Source organism: Talpa europaea (assembly GCF_964194135.1).
Source record: "Talpa europaea genome assembly, chromosome: 8".
NCBI lineage: Eukaryota > Metazoa > Chordata > Mammalia > Eulipotyphla > Talpidae > Talpa > Talpa europaea.
The window spans coordinates 101815078-101834350 of NC_140075.1; the positions used below are offsets into that span (position 1 = coordinate 101815078).

At 41.2% G+C, this 19273-nt stretch overlaps 1 protein-coding gene across 1 annotated transcript in view; it reads left to right on the forward strand.

The window, feature by feature from the left end:
* Window positions 1–954: 954 nt before the first annotated feature.
* Window positions 955–19273, forward strand: part of PTPN21 (protein tyrosine phosphatase non-receptor type 21) — a gene marked incomplete at both ends in the record, with an annotated part of 52161 nt that continues 33842 nt past the window's right edge. The window contains one exon of the mRNA XM_084241049.1: window positions 955–1134. Within this exon, the coding sequence (XP_084097175.1) occupies window positions 955–1134 (180 nt within the window). The remainder of the gene's footprint in view (window positions 1135–19273) is intronic.

A 19273-nucleotide genomic window follows, 5' to 3' on the forward strand; every position in this document is an offset into this window, starting at 1 on the left:
CAACTCAGGATGGCGATGCAAGCTTCGCTCGCCTCCCCTGCTGGGCCGCGGCCCCTCTCAGGTGAAGACCCGCCGACTCTTTAGGCGCCCCAGCCCGAGAGGAGCCGGGCCACGCGTCCCAGAACTTCCTCGCCTCGCGCGGTGATCCGGTAACGAGCATTTGGAGGGTCTTTGCTGAGTCTGCCACTGATAGAGCGAATCGGTCGCGTGACTCGATGGAGACACCAGAAGGGGCGCTGCAGGGGCTTGTCAAGCGCTTGACCCCGGCTGAACCCCAGCGCTGCGGTGTGGGGGGGTCAGCCCCCCGCTGATGGCGCCGGGACCCGAGCGTGGGCCTCTTCCGCAGGTGTCTTGCAGTGATCTCACTTAAGGACTCAAGAACCCCGACATCTGGGGTATTGGGGAGCCAGAAAGAGTTAACTCTGAAGAAACCAAATTTAAAATAGAAAGAGGGTCCCTCATGGCAGCGGCCTTGGAGGCATGGGGCGTGCCAGCCCTACCCTGTGGAATCCCAGGGTAGCCTCAGGTGTTTGTTGTCACCTCCTGAGGGCTGGGTCTGACCTGGGGCCTCTGTCTTGGATGATAAAACTTTCTCACAGCCCCCAGACCCTTTGATGCCAGCTTTTTCCAGAGGAGATTCCAGAGCAGAGGAGAGGGAAGGCTTATTTTTTGGCTGCAGCTTTGTTGAGTTTTTATTTTTTAAAGAATATCCCCGAGTCGCTGTTGCCCAAGTCACCTGTGCCTCTCTTTCCGCAGCTCTGGAGTGGGTGCTCCCTTCACCTGGTCTTTGGAGACTCGGTTGTGTTTTAATGGCGGCAGCAGCTGCTGGGTAAGCAGCCTGAGACTGGATAGTGCTCCCGAGCGGAGAAGGTCGCTCTCTCCCGCCGCCACCGCCGCTGGTTGTGTGGCGGTGCTCTTCGCTCTGTACTCCTCCACGTTTGAAGGGAGAAGAAGATGCCACTGCCATTTGGATTGAAACTTAAACGCACGCGGCGCTACACCGTGTCCAGCAAGAGCTGCCTGGTTGCCCGGATCCAGTTGCTCAATAATGAGTTTGTGGAGTTCACGCTGTCTGTGGAGAGCACAGGCCAGGAGAGCCTGGAGGCTGTGGCTCAAAGACTGGAGCTGCGAGAGGTAAGTGGCCAGGGAGGCTGCAGGTTTCTCTGGCCTGGTTTCGCTCCTGATTTACCAGCCACTTGGAAGGCATCTTATCTTGGCTGAGTCTTGTCAAAGGTCCATGCCCATGATACCTGAGTTGTACCTGCAAGCCTCCCTTCCCATGAGAAAGTCCAGTGATGCAGAGCAAGAGGTATTTCTTTGGGAGTGCACCATTAGAGAATTAACAATGCTTGAGTTTGAAGACGTTTATGTGATCCCCCGAAATGAAACCTGCAAATACGAATGCATTTTGCATTATCCCAGTTACCATTTTCTTTTCTTTACTTTTTTTTTTAATATCCAAAACAGCAAGCTTATTATAAAAGGGAAAGAAGAATAAAGAACATTTCCCAGCAAAAAGGGCTGCCCCATAAGGGAAAGGTTTGCTTAGAGAAAGGCCTGTGTGGTCTCAGGTGGGCGGCCTTGAGGAGAGCTGCCTTTGCAGAGGGAAGTTAGTGAAGAGAAGCCCCTGCATGGTACAGGTCATGGGCAAGTAGGAAGCTGCTGCCCTGCAGAGGGACCGAGAGTTGGCAAAAAGGAGCACCTGCATAGGCACAGGTGGGTAGAAGGGCTGCTGCCCCAAGTCCCCGTTTTCTTTTCTTTTTTTTTTTTAGATTTATTTTATTTATGCATTCAAGAACTGGGCACAGGCCAGAGGTGCGGGGGTGAGAGGACCCACCAGAGACAGAGTGGGGAACAGAACAGGCAAATTGACCGAAATACACTGCTGAGGGGAGCAGTGGGCGAGCCAGGAGAGGTCTGCCGCGCCATGTGGCCCGGGATGGAACCCGTGCTGCAGTGGCTGCGGATAGCTTCATAGGTTGTGGAGGCCCCCCAAGTTCCCATATTCTAATATCTTACATGGATCTTCCTGACCTAGCAGTTTACTGACTTCATTTGTTCTTTGATTCACTCGCTCACTCAACATTGATTGACTCTTTTGCACAGTCCAGGCCAAGAGTGTAAAGACACATTGCCTGAGTTAGAATTCTGGATTCTTCACCAACTAGTTTCACTTTGGGCAGGTTTGTGATCTCTCTGAGCTCTGGTTGCCTCCTCTGAACCATGGGGATAGCATTACCTAGCCCTCAGAGTGGTTGTGTTATTTAATGTGCATTCAAAACCATAGCCATAACTCTAATAACTATTACAGCAATCATAGGGCGGTTTATCCTGGAAAAGCCCTAATCTAGGTGGGAGAAAGTTGGTGCAGTCCTCCAGTACCCACATAGTATATTATATTTAAAATGTTAGCTAAAATGATTGTGAAGGAAAGGGCTGTTATTAAACGTAGGACCCTTTCAGTCTTTGGCAGCCTAATTTGGGGTAAGAGAAAGGTGGAGAAACTAGTTATTTCATGTAAATGCCCATGTGATATTCCTCACTGGAAATCCAAGTGATTATAGGAGTTCATAAAAAGTCAGGACTAGGTTGATCATTCAGCATTGAAAGACCTATTAAATGACAGGCACACATGTACTAGGAGTTCAGCCTGGTGTCGGTACTAATGAGAAAAAAGGCGCGATCTGTGCTATCATAGGGGAAGTAGAGGCTCTACAGACCACAGGGAGGGCCAGCCAGGGAAAATGCCCTGGCCCAGTAATCGGAGCTGGGTTCTGAAGGAGGGGCTAATGTGATCCTGTCCCTGCTGAAAAGCCTGTGCTGCATGAGGCCAAAGATTTGGAGGCTTCTGATCTACCTGGAGCCTGCAGGTGGCAGATGAAAGGCTGAGAGCAGGGGCCACATAGTGAAGGGTTTTTTTTTTTTTAAAGATTTATTTTATTGATTTATGTATACAAGAACAGGGGTGTAGGCCAGAGGTGTGGGAGGGTGAGAGGATTCAAGAGAGACAGAGTGGGGAACAGAACAGGCAGATCTACTGAAATACACTGCTGAGGGGAGCAGTGGGCAAGACAGGAGAGGTCTGCTGCGCCATGTGGGTCAGCTCCCTGGCCAGGGATTGAACTCATGCTTCAGAGGCTGCGGATAGCTTGACAGCGCTGACTGACTTTCACTCCTGTGCCACCAGGGAGGTCCGAAAGGTTTTTTTTGACGGGTGTGGCACAATAAGATTGTTCTGTGAAGAGTGAGCCTCAGGAAAATGATTAGAAAGGTGTAGATTATGATCACCTGCATTTGGAGGGGGATGGAGAGAAGTGGGTGGAATCTGGAGATATTTAGGATCTACCTACAAGAGACATGGAAAGGCTAGCAGGAGTCTAGATTGATACTAGGTTTCTATTGTAGAAATGGTGGGAACTATACCTGAGAGAAGAAACATAAAAGAGCAGGTTGAGGGCATAAGGAGAGGTATGTGGTAAGTTCAGTTCCGGAAGCCCTGAGTTTAAGATGCTAATTGGAGAGGTTGAGCAGGCTGAGGGCTGTGTGGGTCTGGGCCTCAGGCAAGAGATACAGGCTGGAGGGAACAGTTTCGGAATCATCAGCCGAGGTCAGTTCATCAAAGTAGGGAGAAGCAGACTCCTCAGGCTTGAATAGAGGAGGGAAAACCTTGGCAGGAAACTAAGATGAAACAGCCCAGGAGGGAGAAAAATAAGCCTGGACAGCTGACTTCAGTGACCGGTCCTGCTTACTTGTGTTTATTCCATCTTTTTTGCTTCATTTACCCATTTTTCCTTTACCCATGTTTCTTCCCGTAATTTTTTTCATTTACCCATGTTTCTTCCCGTAATTTTTTTCTTCATGCAAGGTCTGCCTCTAACCATTACAGAGTCAACTTCTTGAGGAACTGTGGCTAATTTATTTTTGTACCCACAGTACCAGGCTTGGAATGTGCATAGCGCACACAGTTTGTACTGAGCCACAAGGATTGCTGTTTCTGTTAGGCAAGAAGTCCAGCGAAGTTGCCATACCCTCATTTGAGGTTATCAGGCTCCAAGACAAGCAACTTCATTCAGCTGTGGGTATGACTGATTTTCAGCAGAAGGTAGAATGCTTTCAGTGCCTTGATCCCTAGAAAATGTCTTGCTTTTTTGGGCAGACCCTGTCCCTCCATTTCCAACATTTAACTGCAGTCCTGGTGAGAAAGTTAGTTTGTATAGTAAACTTTCCCTTTCAGAGCTCCAGAATTCCTGCTCTGCGGCATGTAAACAGAAGCTCCAAGCCTCAGGTCTAATCTTACCAAAGCCTGTTCGTGATAATCTGAGTCAGGGCAACACCTGTTCTTAGTTTGTGTACATCACTGGATTCAGCCAGTGACACTGTTCTCTTCTTATCTTGCACGATCCTCCCATCAAGCAAACTCAGAATTATCAAAGCTGTAGATCAGACTGATAAGCTTTGCTGCTCTTCACATTTAAATTGAGAGGAGAAAGTCTTAACTTTCCTTCCTTAATTGAACACCTTTTCAATTCTATAATGACAATCATACGACCTACCTAATAATACCATTATAATCCTATATGTGGAGGCTGCAGTGATAATGATAATATTTGATTTCTTGAGCTGGATGTGTGCATATATGATATTCATTAGTCTTCATATTTGGGGGAATATTTTATAATACATTCAGAAATGAAACAAAAAAGTTAAAAAACAGTTAATATACTTCTATCCAATTTAATTAACTTAGATTGTTGACTGTTTTCCCTACATTCGCCTTATTGGAACTGTGGAAAGTGACTTTTAAAAATGAAGAAACAAGATCCCCACAGGAAAATATTGCTGTTCAACAGCCTCTCAGAGCTGTAGAAATTCTTTACATGTCATTGAGTTTCACACTTTTTCAAGAGAGGCTGGAAAAGACTTGATAGAATTTAAGGAAAATTAGAAGACATTCTCTCCAGCACTGAAAGTATACGCTATGGAGACTGATGGAGGTGGTGAGACAAGAGGTGTCATCTGGGCCAACGCATTCCCATGGGGCAGTATCACCTTATTAGAATCAGCAGTCAGAAGTGAGGTGGTCAGACTTAAAACACCTGATGTCTCAGGAAGTGTGACCTGCATTTACCGAGCTTCCTGACAGTAATCTATAAAACCAGGATGCCAACTTGGTGATTGGCAATGAGATATGGAACTTCAGGGATCCCAAGTATGAGTACCCTCTGGTCAGGCCCTGAGTTCCCTGTAGGCCAGTCACATGGGCGCTAGAGCAGGCTGGAAATTGCTTGGTGAGGATGGAGTCTGAGAATGGAGATTGCCCCCAAAACCATTTCATGTTTTCATAATGGGACTAACACTGCCTCCAGAACCAGACAATTTCCTTTGAGTCTGGGTACCCTTTCTAGGCAGTCCTCCGGTGGGCATGGCCTCTGTTTGCTTCTTGAGAACACTTGCAATAGACGGGTTAGGACATTTGCCTGTTGAGTCAAAGGTCTGGGTTTGGATTCTATCTTGAGTAAAAGGGTTGGGTTTGGGTTCTATCACTGCCACTTCCCACTTGTGTGACCTTGGGCTATTTAACTTCCCTAGTCTACAGTTTTCACCTGTAAATTGGGGATAATGATAGTATCTGCTTGATTGTGGCTGTGAGGATTAAATGTTAAATGTTAAGTATCTAGCAGAGGACCTGTTATTTAGGAAACTCAATAAAAGTTCATTGCCACCCTGACTCCCATTTGATGTTACAGTGACTAAAGTCTCTTCAAATTAACTCTTCCTACTTTTGTCAGTATCTTTGTTTCTTCCATTTACTAGTAGGATGCATGCTTGTTTGTAAACTGTTCTTACATTACAGACAAGTACAGTCAGTAGCTGTTGGTAATCACACTTCATTTCTTGTTTTTTGTTTTTTTTTTTTAAACATTATTTATTTTGTAGAACTGGGTGGAGGTGGGTGTGTGTGTGGTGGGGGGGTGGGTGGGTGGGTGGGTGGGTGGGTGGTGTGTGTGTGTGTGTGTGAAAGGATTCACCAGAGACAGAGTAGGGAACAGAACAGGCAGACTAACTGAAATACACTGCTGAGGGGAGCAGCAGGCGAGACAGAAGAGGTCTGTTGAGCCATATATGGTTTAGCTTCCTGGCTGGGGATTGAACTCAGGCCTGACGTGATAGTGCTGAGATAACCCTTAGGCCACCAGGGAGGCCCACACACTTCATTTCATAACTGTTAAAATTTTAGCATGCCTGGGCCTCCCTGGTGGTGCAAGGGGTTAAGCACAGCACTATGAAGCTATGTGCAGCCTCTGCAGCATGAGTTCAATCCCCGGCCAGGGAGCTACCCACATGGCGCAGCAGACCTCTCCTGTCTTGCCCACTGCTCCCCTCAGCAGTGTATTTCAGTCAGTCTGCCTGTTCTGTTCCCTACTCTGTCTCTGGTGAATCTTCTCACCCCCCACACCTCTGGCCTGTACCCCAGCTCTTGTATGCATAAAAATAAAATCTTTAAAAAATTTGGTATGCCACTGTGATATAGCATATTTGAACTTCTGTTTCCATGCCAGCAAAATTGATTTGTACAATGTCATTGCTTCATTGCTCTCAAAAAAGAGCTTTTAATAGGTATTTATTTCTCCATTTGCCTATTTCTTTCCTCTTACCCTCAACCTAACCCCTAGGATTACTAGGATTACAAAAAAGAGTTTTATAAAGTTTTGGATTAAGGTTTATATTTTTTATTTAGGCATGTCTTCCTCAAGATTTCTTTTAAAATCTCATATTACCTTTGATAATTTTAACATGCTGTCATGGATTATAATTAGATTCATTGCAAATGATCAGGATTATTTCTTGTCAGTGTTGCCTTTCTCTTACGGTCCTTGACTTAGAGTTACATGTGGTAAGAGTTTTTATTTTAAGTTTTAAAATGGTCAGTTAGGAAACAGGAAAATTATAAAAACTCTAGAAGCCCCTTGAGAATTTTTTCATGCTTTTGTTCTGATACACTCTGTTTTATAACATAAATCTTAAGGGCAGTTTTCTTCCATTCATTGCTGAGCATTGGGGAGTTGAGAGGGGAGGACCTAACTACAGTTTTAAAGTTGAGATAAATACTGAGTCATCCTCAAAATTACCTTCAAAGCATTTTGTTGAATAAGATGAAAAGTTTAGCAAAATTTAGAAGTTCTTACTATGGTCTCTCATTTAAAAATTATAATTAGGTTACGGATATTTGGTTACTCTCTTGTGGTTTATCAAAGATCTTCAGAAAAAGCTTTTAAAATTGAATTTGAAGTCTATTACACATACCAAGTTTTTGTTCTTTAGAATGTCAGCTCCTTCAGAGGAGGGCTTTTGTTTACTGTTACATCACCAGTGTCTGGAATTGTGCCTTGCACCTTACATAAATAGTTGCTGTATTAATGTCTACTTGGTTTAAAAAATTTCAGTTCTTGTTTCGAATTGAGATTGACAAGCGTAGACATCAACTCAGTTAAGTCAGCTTGGACCTCAGTTCATAAAGCAGCCTTGATTTGCTGTATGATTCCATTCCTGAGTAGAGTTTGTACACAGGTACACAGGTACTTTCTCTTTAAACTTTTATTTCTTTTTGACTTTGGAGTGTCAATAACCAACTCAGAAAATGGTCTTGTTTCTGTGACTTCTATGAGGGAAGATTGCTATGTCCTGGAGTTTCAACTTCTTTGCTGAACTTTGAACAGATTCTTTTCAGAGTGTTTTCTGGCTGATAGGAAATTTCTTGACTAAGGGGTTAATGGAGTAGAGAAGAATCAAGCCCATGGTACAAACTATTACTCAAGCACAACTTTAGAAAGTGTTCTTGGCCACCAGAATGTTTTATTTTAAATTAGCGTCTTAGGTATTCCAAATATCCACTGACCTTATCTTGACTGTTATCTGAGTCGACCTCAAGAATTTCATAGCATTTCCTTCTGTACTAGCTGTTTTCATTTGGACTCTAAAAATAGCTGAAATATGTGTAAGACATAGTACCTCCAAATTTTTAAACTTTTTTTGACTGAGGAGTTATGCATTCAGGTATGTACACTATAAAACAGATAAGATCAAGGTATAGACAAGGATTAGTAAATATTTTTAGTTATATCAGTTGGGCCATCTGAAGCAAATATAAATTTTAGACTGGCCTTTCCACCTAGATAAAGCAAGCTTTCCAAAACTGGTTATAAATAAGCAAGGATTTTTTTGAGATTTTTCAAATTTTCTGTTATAGTTCTCATTTGGCCAAAATACTAAAAACTAACCACATACATAAACAGAGGAATTATACATACAAACATGGATATAATGTGCATTTTACAGTATATATATCATCACATAAGTTATTACAAAATTCGGAAATCTGTACTTGAAGACATGGAGTATAATTCAGCCTTAGCTAAATTTCTAATTTAAGAGCTAATAGGCTGAGCTGTTTTTCTTCCAATATTGGATTTTTATCACCTAAGAAATACTAGAGATATCTTGATTCTGTCACTATCATTTTCCCACAATAGGGTAGTCTCATGACCACAGGGAATTCAACATGAATTTGCTCATAGTGGGGAGGTTTGTGAGTTGAGTTACAAAATTGCAGAAGTGGGGAACTGAAGGTGTTTGGGGGCTCCAAGCCGGGTCACTGTCCCCGGGTAGGGTTTCGCATTCCATTCTGTAGTGCTGGACGCTTGAATGGCTTTCTGCTATCCTACTTACCAGGGCATGAACATTGTGCTGGAAGCTTAACATACCTTACCTCATTTAATCCTTACAATGAATTAACGTCATTTTTCCATTTAAAAATGAGGAAGCTGAAGTTCTGGAAAATTGGGTGATTTGCTTAGACAGTCTGAATGATCACATGCTCGTAAGCAAAAGAGCCAGGAATCTAGTTTGTACGTGTCAGACTTCTGCTTGAACTTTGACTTTTAAAGTTATAGGGGTCAGGGGCCCCTTTGAGAATCTGGTGAAAATGCACAATTGTCCATACAATTTTCAGGTGGCTCGTGGACACCTGCTCCATGAGCCCAGGCTATGGGCCTAAAAACTGCGTGGATGAGACAAATCTTTCCCCTTCTTTTGGCTTCACAGGATCTTTCCCTTTAAGGTTTCTTTTTCCAAAGTGAAGGTGCTGGTAGGATGAAGTATTTGTGACTAATTTAAAACCTTCATATTTTTAAGAAAATAAGTTACCACTAACGTATATTCTCCCCTTCCCCCACAAATGCTCTTTTTCATGACCTTTATCTGCAAATCTCAGGAAAGGCCATTTCCTCAATGGGACAATTTACTGTTATGAAAAAGTTCCTTTCAAGAAGGAAAGGGAGAAGGCTCTTAGTGGAAATTCCTTCATCACACCACTGAGGGTAGTTCTGTCTCTGTCTTCCCTACCAGACAGCACCTTTGTGCCACCTGGGAGGTGTGTGGCATTTCCTCCTGGAATGAATGGGTGACTCATACTTCCTTTGTGCATTAAGCACATACCTCAGCCAGTTGTTGCACCCTCTGCTTCATTCTTGTTACATGCACTCCCTGCCTGAAAGTGGCATTTCCTTTCCTGATAACAGTGACTTTGTTCATGTCACTTTCTTAATAATATATTGGCTTAGCAAATTTTCCTTCTTGTTCTCCATCTCTTAATGGCACTTGAATTTTTTGCTTAAGACGCTAATTTTACTGCAAGAAACTGCACATCACAAATCCTATATGAAAGTTGGCAGCAAGGGGTAGACACAACTTTCCTTCTCAAGGATTTGCGCCACTTTGTAGATTACCCAAATTAGATTACTAAAAGGTAGTAGTATTTAGATTTATAAATAGGACAGAGTAATTGTGCTATTTTCAACAAGCTTTAGCCTAGTAGGCTAAGGACATAGACAAGTAATCTCATGCTGGGTGGCAGCAGCTCATTTTCTCTGTGAATGTAAAAATATCTTATCTTTGCTCAGTCATAGTATAATTATTTAGTGGCTCAGATTTTGACTTGACTAATTTTGATGTCAGGCAAATTTTCAGGGAGTTGAACTTTGTACTGTTTAATTCAGCTGCAGTAGGCAGCGAGGTGTTTTTGGTGCCAGATGAACTTAGGTTCAGATCCCTGCTTACTACACTGTGTGACCCCCCAGAAACCAACAGAACTACTCTGGATTTCGTTTCTTTCACATGTGAAATGGTTGCATGTGCCAGTCAGAGCGATAGCTACTTTTATTGTGGTTATTGGGCACTGACCATATGTGCTAGGCACCATACTCGATCCTTTCCCCATGTTCAGTGTAACCCTGGATGTAACTAACTTCCCCCTCCTGCCTTCTCAGTGACGGAGTGGAGCAGGCAGCCTCCAGACCAAGGGGCGGTTCTGACACAGGATACTTATTGACTGGCAACTGTGGTTTTCAGTGTACAGTTATTTTTCTCCAGCCATCACCATTTTCTTTTTTTTTAAAGATTTTTTTTTTAATAGAGGCATGTTTTTCTTTATTTATTTGTTTGCTTGTTTGTTTTGTTTATACATGCACTGGGTACAGTCAGAAGCGCAGGAGGGTGAGAGAATTCACCAGAGCCAGAGCGAGGGGCAGAGCAGGCAGAAGGACCGAAGTACACTGCTGAGGGGAGCAGCGGGCGGCAGGAGAGGTCTGCGCGCCGTGTGGGACCCTCCTCCGGTGGCCGGGGAGCAGCCGGGGATTGAACCGGCACCGCAGAGGCCGCGGGCAGCTTCGCAACCCAGCGCTCTACCGCTGCGCCACCGGGGAGGCCCAGCCATCACCATTTTCTTTTTCATCATGTCAGTTTGTTCATTACTTGGAATATTTTACTGCCACAAAATAGATTAGAGAACAAGGACTGATGTTACCATTAAGTTAACCAACTAAATTCAGAGCCACTGAGAATTGCAATCGTCATAGTCACTGTACCATTCTTTTTTGAGTTTGGTGTGAATTATTTAGGAAATAACCTTACTTCTCATTCACTCATGTTTTACCCTTGTAGATACTATTTAGATAAGCACATGTTTCACTTGTTTGTATTACTATTACCAGCACTTATTCTGAAGTCGAGTGATGACTTAAGGAAAAGAACACATAACTTATTTATTACAGTAGGGCGAAAGAAAACTGAAGCATGTTTAATAATGAGGAGTATGTCTAAAATTGCGTATCCTTTGTTAATGTTTGCCCTTTACCACTAAACATAAGCTCCAGTTGGTCCTCCCAGTGCCTGGCTGGGGCCACTAGTCAATGAGAGCCCCGGAGTAGAACTCACATCCGCCAGTTTCAGGTTTAACTTATTTCCCTCAACAATCCCTTGCTTTCCCAGAGAGACTGCTGTTTTTCATAGTGGAAAGCAATTCAAGTATTAGTGTTTTCTAATAAGTGATTCTATTTATTTTTTAAGATTTATTTATTTTATTTATGCATACAAGAGCTGGGGTGTAGGCCAGAGGTGCGGGGGGTGAGAAGATTCACCAGAGACTAAGTGGGGAGCAGAACAGGTAGATCTTCTCACCCCCCCGCACCTCTGGCCTACACCCCAGCTCTTGTATGCATAAATACACCGCTGAGGGGAGCAGCAGGAGAGGCAGGAGAGGTCTGTGCCATGTGGGTCATCTCCCTGGCTGGGGATCGAACTCGTACTGCAGTGGCTGCGGATAGCTTCATGGTGCTGAAACCTAACCCCTTGCACCACCAGGGAGGCCCTAATAAGTGATTTTATTTTATTTTTTTAAATATTTATGTATTTTTGTACAAGAGCTGTGGTACAGGCCAGAGGCGTGGGAGGGTGAGAGGATTCACCAGAGACAGAGCGGGGAGCAGAACAGGCAGATGACCGAAATACACTGCTGAGGAGAGCAGCGGGCGAGACAGGAGAGGTCTGTTGCGCCATGTGGGTGTCTCCCCAGCTGGCCGGGATCGAACCCACGCTGTAGAGGCTGTGGACAGCTTCACAATGCTGTGCTCAACCTTCTGCGTCACCGGGAAGTCCCCCTAATAAGTGATTTTAAAAGGAAAGAAAGGGAAAGAAAACAAAAAGTTACTGAAGACAAAATTTAGTGAAGGAAGTTGGTAAGCATTGACTTTTTTGCACTAAAGATGTGAATGGAATTTTATCCTGTTTGGGTTGGGGACTCAAGCTATGATAAGGACTAGTGTTACCTGCATACTTATTGTAGAGGAAACACTCTTGTAAGTGCTTTAAATGTTTTTTGCTTATTTTGACCCTCAGCAATCCTAGGAGGGAGGCACTACTAACTATCCCCATTTTGCAGATGAGTAAACTGACACACAGTACCTTGCTTATGGTTATGTGGCAAAAACCACCCCCTGAGTAGTTCTTCTGGCTCCTTGGTCAGCATCTTCCTAGCATGTAATGTTGGGCAAGGGACAGGTGGGCTGCCAGCGAGCTGGTGCCATTAAGAACAACCTGACTCTTGGGCCTCCCCGGTGGCGCAGCAGTTGAGCGCTGGGTTTCGAAGCTGCCCACAGCCTCTGCAGCGCCAGTTCTATCCCCGGCCGCTGGGCGAGGGTCCCACATGGCACGCAGACCTCTCCTGCCGCCCGCTGTTCCCCTCAGCAGTGTACTTTGTCAGTCTGCCTGCTCTGCTCCCCGCTCTGGCTCTGGTGAATTCTCTCACCCTCCCGCGCTTCTGACTATACCCAGTGCTTGTATAAATAAATAAATAAATCTTTAAAAAAAAGAACAACCCGACCCAGTTTAGCCTCCCATTTTGGATCTTGTTTTAAGTATCCATGAAATATTGATTACTAATTTTAATTATTATTACTTGTCATTTTCTTAAAATCTGTTTTTGAAGTCAAATGAGGCAAAGAAAGATGAGCCTGAGAAGGAACATGAAGTGTGACTAGGTCAGCAGGGCTGCGTTGAGGGTGCGGAGCTGCTAGAGCCAGCTATCCAATGGGAAGCCTTTTGAGAGCTTGTTCCCTGGTATCAGGCTGATGAAATACACCCCAGGAGAGTATCTGCTGAGAGATTTTCCAAAGCAATATCTTAAAGCCCCATTTAAGGTGAATTTGGGGGCTCCTAGAGTCAGAATCTGCATCCAAGCAAGAAAAAGTAGTAGAAAAATAATCTGAATTGTTATTCCATTTTTAATTCTTCTGTAGGTCAAGTCTTGGTTGTTTGAATTGTTTTTTTAAAAAAGATTTATTTATTTATGCATGCAAGAGCTGGGGTATAGGCCAGAGGTATGGGAGGGTGAGAGGATTCACCAGAGACAGAGTGGGGAGCAGAACAGGTGGATTGACTGAAATACACTGCTGAGGGGAGTAGCAGGTGAGACAGGAGAGGTCTACTGCATCATGTGGGTCAGCTCCCTGGCCAGCCGGGGATCGAACTTGTGTTGCAGTGGCTGCTGACAGCGTCATACTGCTAAGACTTAACCCCTTGTGCCACCAGGGAGGCCCCTGTTTGAATTGTTTTTTTCATTGAGACTTTTATCATTATATTCCTTGAATGTAGGGTAATTGGATATGGAATAATGGATAGAAGGCAATTCCTGTTATCCTTGATAGCACATATTTATGGTCAGTTCATCCTCTTTTAAATATGATGACATTTCCGCTTATGTATTTTTCTTTTTTCTTTCCGAATTATGTTTATTGAGTCTTTTGTATTTTTAGATAGTGCCTTCTTGAAATAAAATGTCCTTTGGGTATGCTACTTAAGTAGTTTAACAATATTGAGGGTGTATTTCTGAGATACCATCTTTGCTTAGATAGGTGTGTCCTCTGTGCCTTATTCCTCAATGAGGAACATAATTTAAAAGGAAATTCTTTAAAATCTAAGTGTGACCTTTATTAAATGGAACTATATTTAAATAAAAGAAAAATAACTACTGTATTAAAAATTTTCTAACTCTTCTTGGAGCATTTGTGTATATGGAAGAAATATTTTTTTACACCTATTATAGAAAACCATCTTGTAAATATGTGAAGAGTCATTTTACGTGTGATGACATCATGAGTCAAAAATTTTGACTAATGAAGGGCACAATGATAGCTTTTAAGGACTGAAGTCCAGGAGTTTCTCCATCTATATCTGTCTAGAATTGTAACCACAAGTTATTTCCTTGATTTTATCATCATCAGATCTTTCTTGGTAATACTAATATGAGAGCAGTGGAGCTACTCTGTGGGCAATAGAAAATGTGTTGGGTAATCTGTCAAGCACTAGAAATCTGCTTTGACTAGAGTATTTGTTTAAATGGATATGGACCTTTATACATTTTGAGTTCTTAAATCCTCTAATTCCCTTTCTCTATGGCACTGCAATCTTGCAGCCATTTCTGTGTAAAACAGAAGAACTATAATTTTAACCTGACAAAAGTGAATGTTGGAAAAAATAGGTAGCTATTCCTAAATACATTCATTATCAGGCTCCATTTTCACTTTGTGTAGTTATAACTTCCAAAAACATAGCTTGCACTGCTCACTGTCTGTGGCCAGACAAGATAAAAGGAATAATTAAGACTTGTTCAGGAAATCATTAAAATTTCCTGTGAATTAATTGAAATACAGAAAGGAATATTGGCCATATCAGACCGAAGTTGTCTGACTTCTCACTTTCTTCTCAAGAAAAAGGGAACAGTTGCTATTTATCCGTTGCTTTAGAGCATTTATGAATTAAGCTAATAAGCAAGCCCAGAATGGCTCAAATTCAGGAATTTTGAATAAAGAAATCGATCTAATTCATTCATTGGAATGAGGTATAATAAATAATCCTATAATTAACTCACTAATTAAAATGGTTGAAGAATGGCAGGCTCTGTTCCCCTCAGCTCTAGGGAAACCTAAACAAAATGACCTTTTCTATGAAAGACCAAAAATAGAGCATACCAGTTTTTGCCCATATTCAAACCATGTGCAGCACCATGTTAACCTGTAATTCTTGGGTAGTAAAGTGTCATATATGCTAAAATCTCCTGTTTAATCTTGGCTTACTTTTAAAAAATATAAATCTATTGCTTTAATCTTATAATGGAAAAATCTTTCTCTATAGCACTTAACACTTCATTTCCCGTGATTTACTTGTCCTTCTCGTACTGGAAAGAGGACAGGAATTGTGTTCTCTCATTCAATGCTGTATCCTCACCACTCCTTGATACCTCGGTTTAGAATGTATTCATTGAATGAATAGATGAATCTTTCTAAAAAGTACCCTATAGTAAGTTTTTTTAATGATGTTACTGTGTTTCAGAATCATTGTGTTCTTCCTAGTATCTTATTATTTACGGTAGCAAAGGAAAGGTCAGGGCAGTCATCTCTGTAGATAATGATCCCAGTAATTTCCTGAAATTAGCTCATCATTTCACTCTTTCCTTGAAAGTTAAATGCCACAATAACAAAAAAGGCGCTTAATTACTTTGGTTTCAGTTCAGTTTCAGTATAATTAGGAGACCAGTATGTCCTTTTGATGGAATTTTTGGGTCCTCACATGTGCTAGAGTATAGTGATAATGGACATTATCACCATGACTGTAAAATAGGTAATTTATTTTTTACTAAGGACAAAAGAAAATGGATTAAAATTAAACAGACAAGGAAAAAATACCATTAACTTTGAGGCAACGTGACTCTTGCCATGCTGTCAGAGGAACAAGTCAGATGCTTCAGATGTTTCATTATTTATGGCCCACTTCAGGGTAGCTGTAGCACTGGCCTGGAGTTAGGCTAATACTTGTTAACTCCTTTTGTTAGATGATCTCTGCCGGGGATAGGCTTTATTTCACCCTATCTCCCTCATCTCTTTCCGGATGAAAAGTCTTCTGACTCTGCCTAGCCTAAGAAAATGCCAGGATAAAATTATCATTGCAGTTTTATATGGGATTAGCTTTTATCAAACTCAATGAATCAATGGCTTAAAAAAACCTTCTGGCTAATTTGTGTGTCCCGCTGTGCTGCTTTAAAAATAGTGCAACTAAAAAGATTCTTAAAATAATTAGACTAGAAATGACCTGGGGATTAGGAAAGGGTTCACATTCTGACAGACCTGGATCTGCTTGTTATAGCTGGTGTCTCTTTAGATGGCGGTGATTTGGGGACACTGTCCCTTTTACACAAGCTCAGGAATTTGTAAACTAGGCTTTTCCTCAGAACAGAAAACTTAATTATCAAATTACCTTGTTCTCAGAGTAAATGTCAGCTCCTTTAAGGTAAAGTTAGCCCAACCATATTTTGCCTGAAAACAAGCTGAGTTCTGAAATTGCTTAACTTTTGTTTTTACTGTAATTTACACAGCAGGCAGTTACCTGTGCAACGTTAGGGAAGTAGCTTTGAAAAATTTTAACTAGTTGTGAGGAAATCATTGAATAAATATAAAAATGCTGACAGTGAAGTAGTTTCACAAAATTCTGTTCAATGATAATTGAGGATTGATCTCAGGGATGTTTGAAGACCCAGTGATTCCGAGGCTTCTGCTGGAATGCATTTCCCACAGATCAAGCCACCTTGCACTGGTCACCAGGCAGAGTAGTCAGAGCTGTGGAGAACGAGAAGCCACATGGAGGTCAAGTTTCTTAGCAGGAAGGGCCCTGGGAAGTTAGTTAGGGCGTTTTGGGAGGCATGAACTTAAAGCCAATAATTAAAGACTGGTCTATGGGAAAATTTTTATTGCAATTAGACCAAGTCATAAACAATACAGCACAGGCGTAAGCTGGAAGACTTGGATGCAAGAGAGGACATGTGATTCTGGAAAATATTTAGACCAAGTATGGACTATAATAGTTGAAATTTAAGGCACACAAGGACTTGTCAGTACCAAGGTTTGTACATCTCTTTTACAAAGTAAAAGGGCCTGGTAAATCCTAACTTTGAAGGTAGAAATTAGTTTGACTATTATTTGAAGTTGTATTTTCAAGGAAGAAACATGCTCAGTTCAAGTTTTGTTCTATTCTTTCAGTCACATTTGAAGACATCCTATCTGCTAAATTTGTGTGTGGATAGCAAATATAACAAAAGTGCTCTTAAGTTTTGTCAGTACCATTATAACTTACAAGTACTTCACAACCTTTATTTTTTTAAAGATTTATTTGTATTTATTTATGCATACAAGAACTGGCGTACAGGTGAGAGGTGTGGGGAATGAGAGCATTCACCAGAGAAAGTAGGAAACAGAACAGGCACACAGACTGAAATACACTGCTGAGGGGAGCAGTGGGGGAAGCTGCACCATGTAAGTTAGCTCACTGGCTGGGGATCGAACTCATGCTGCAGTGGCTGGTGATAGCTTGATAGCCCCAAGACATTAACCCCTGCAGCACCAGGGAGCCCCTGACTTAACAACTTTTTGAAGAAGGCAGTGTACGTGTTATTATCCCTGTGAAGAAACCAAGACTCATTGAGAATGGTGGGGCCAGACAAGCCAAGTCTTTCTGCCTTCAGTATCTGCTCTGTGCCATGCCTTGCTGGTATAGTGCAGTTGAGGTATAGCCCCTTAGAGGAAATAGAAATAATAAGTAGATATCAAGGCAGTAAAAATTGAAATATTTTCATGGCTTTGGAAAATATGGTTGAACTTACAAATGAAGTAAGGAAACCACAGTTGGCCAAAGTACTATAAAAGGACACATAATAAATTTGTTTTCTAGCCATCTTTGGGAAATGCAGTAATCTCATAACTAACTCCTCCTAATAGCAAATCTTCCTCTTTTGTCCAAACAACTATTTTAATGCCAGTCTTTGGAAAGATTCATAAACTTCTTCACACATCTTAAACAAAGGACATTAATTATTAGCAACAGTGGTTGTTAAAGATATGACTAATGTTTAAAGTTATTATGTTCCCTTGATAAGTAACTTCAGACTGCCACGCCTTGGTCATTCTTTATAACTTCTTTCTAAATGGTTTTTGTTTGTTTGTATGTGTTTTCTTGCTGGAGAGCTTTACCCATTACTTCCTACCACTGCCAACATGCTGTTTTAAAAACCCCTTTCCTTTAATTTTCATCTTGTAATCTGATTTAAATTAGATAACCACATGGTTACTCTCATTAAAATTGGATATTAAATAAGGGTAAAAAGATTCATAAAAGAGACAGGAAATTTCTTCTCTGTCAAAGTTTTTGTTTCCCAAACATATTTTTGCCTACTGTGTGTTTCTCAATTATTTTTGGGTAGTTGAGGTTGCCAGATAATTGTCAAACTTACAAAATCTTGACTTTAGTATTTATTAGAAAATTAAAAATTAAAAAAATAAGCTCATGGCTAGACTCATCTGTTTCTAGATAATTTTTTTCTTAGGCTTTTGAATTTTTTTTTCTGTTTTTGTGTTCCTTAGACTTTTAAAAATGAATTTGATGTATTTCAATATTAAAAACATTTTAAAGTCTTTTTTTGAAAAAAATTTAAATTGTTTCTGATCCTAAAGAATCTTTTTTTAGATGAAATTCACATAGCAGAAAATTAACCATTAAGTAAACAATTTGGTGGCATTTAGTGCATTCACAGCACCACCTCTGTCTAGTTCCAGACATTCTTATTACCCTAAAAAGAAACCCTATAGCCATTAAACATTAGCTCCTATTTGTCCTCTCTCCCAGCTTATATCCACCAGTATACCTTTCTGTCTTTTTGGACTTAATGATTCTGGACACTTACTATAAATAAAATAACAAAATTTGTGTCTGGATTCTTTAGCATAGTGTTTTTAGGTTTATCCACATTGTAGCATTTATCTCCTTCATTTCTTTTTTTTTTTTTATGACTGAATGCTATTCCAGTGTATGTACATTCCACAATTTGTTTATCCTTTGCATATTGATGGACAGTTGAATTGCTCCCACCTTTCAGCTAATGTGAATAGTTCTCCTATAAACATGCCTGAATATATATATTTGAGTACCTGTTTTTGAATACATATTTGAAGTGGAATTGCTGGTCATGTGGTGACTGTAAATGTTCAGAATACTCTATTCATAAGTGATAAGTTGCTTGGGTGGCAAATGGAAGCAAGAGAACATTCATTCAGCAAATTCTGCTTAATTTCTAGAAACTTCTTGGATATAAAGGGAAGACAGACAGATTCTTAATCTTATGACATTTCTTTATAAAAACTTGTAAGATGAAATAAATATTGAGGACATATTTGTATAGTTAACTTTACACAAAATTCTTTTATTTGAATGGATAATACAGGTTAAAGAAATAGCCTGGGTGTTATTATATCTTGTTTAATTGTTGCCCTAAAGTTATAATATCCAATTTGATAGCCATAGATTCTTGCAGCTATTTAAGTCAATTAAAATAAAAAAC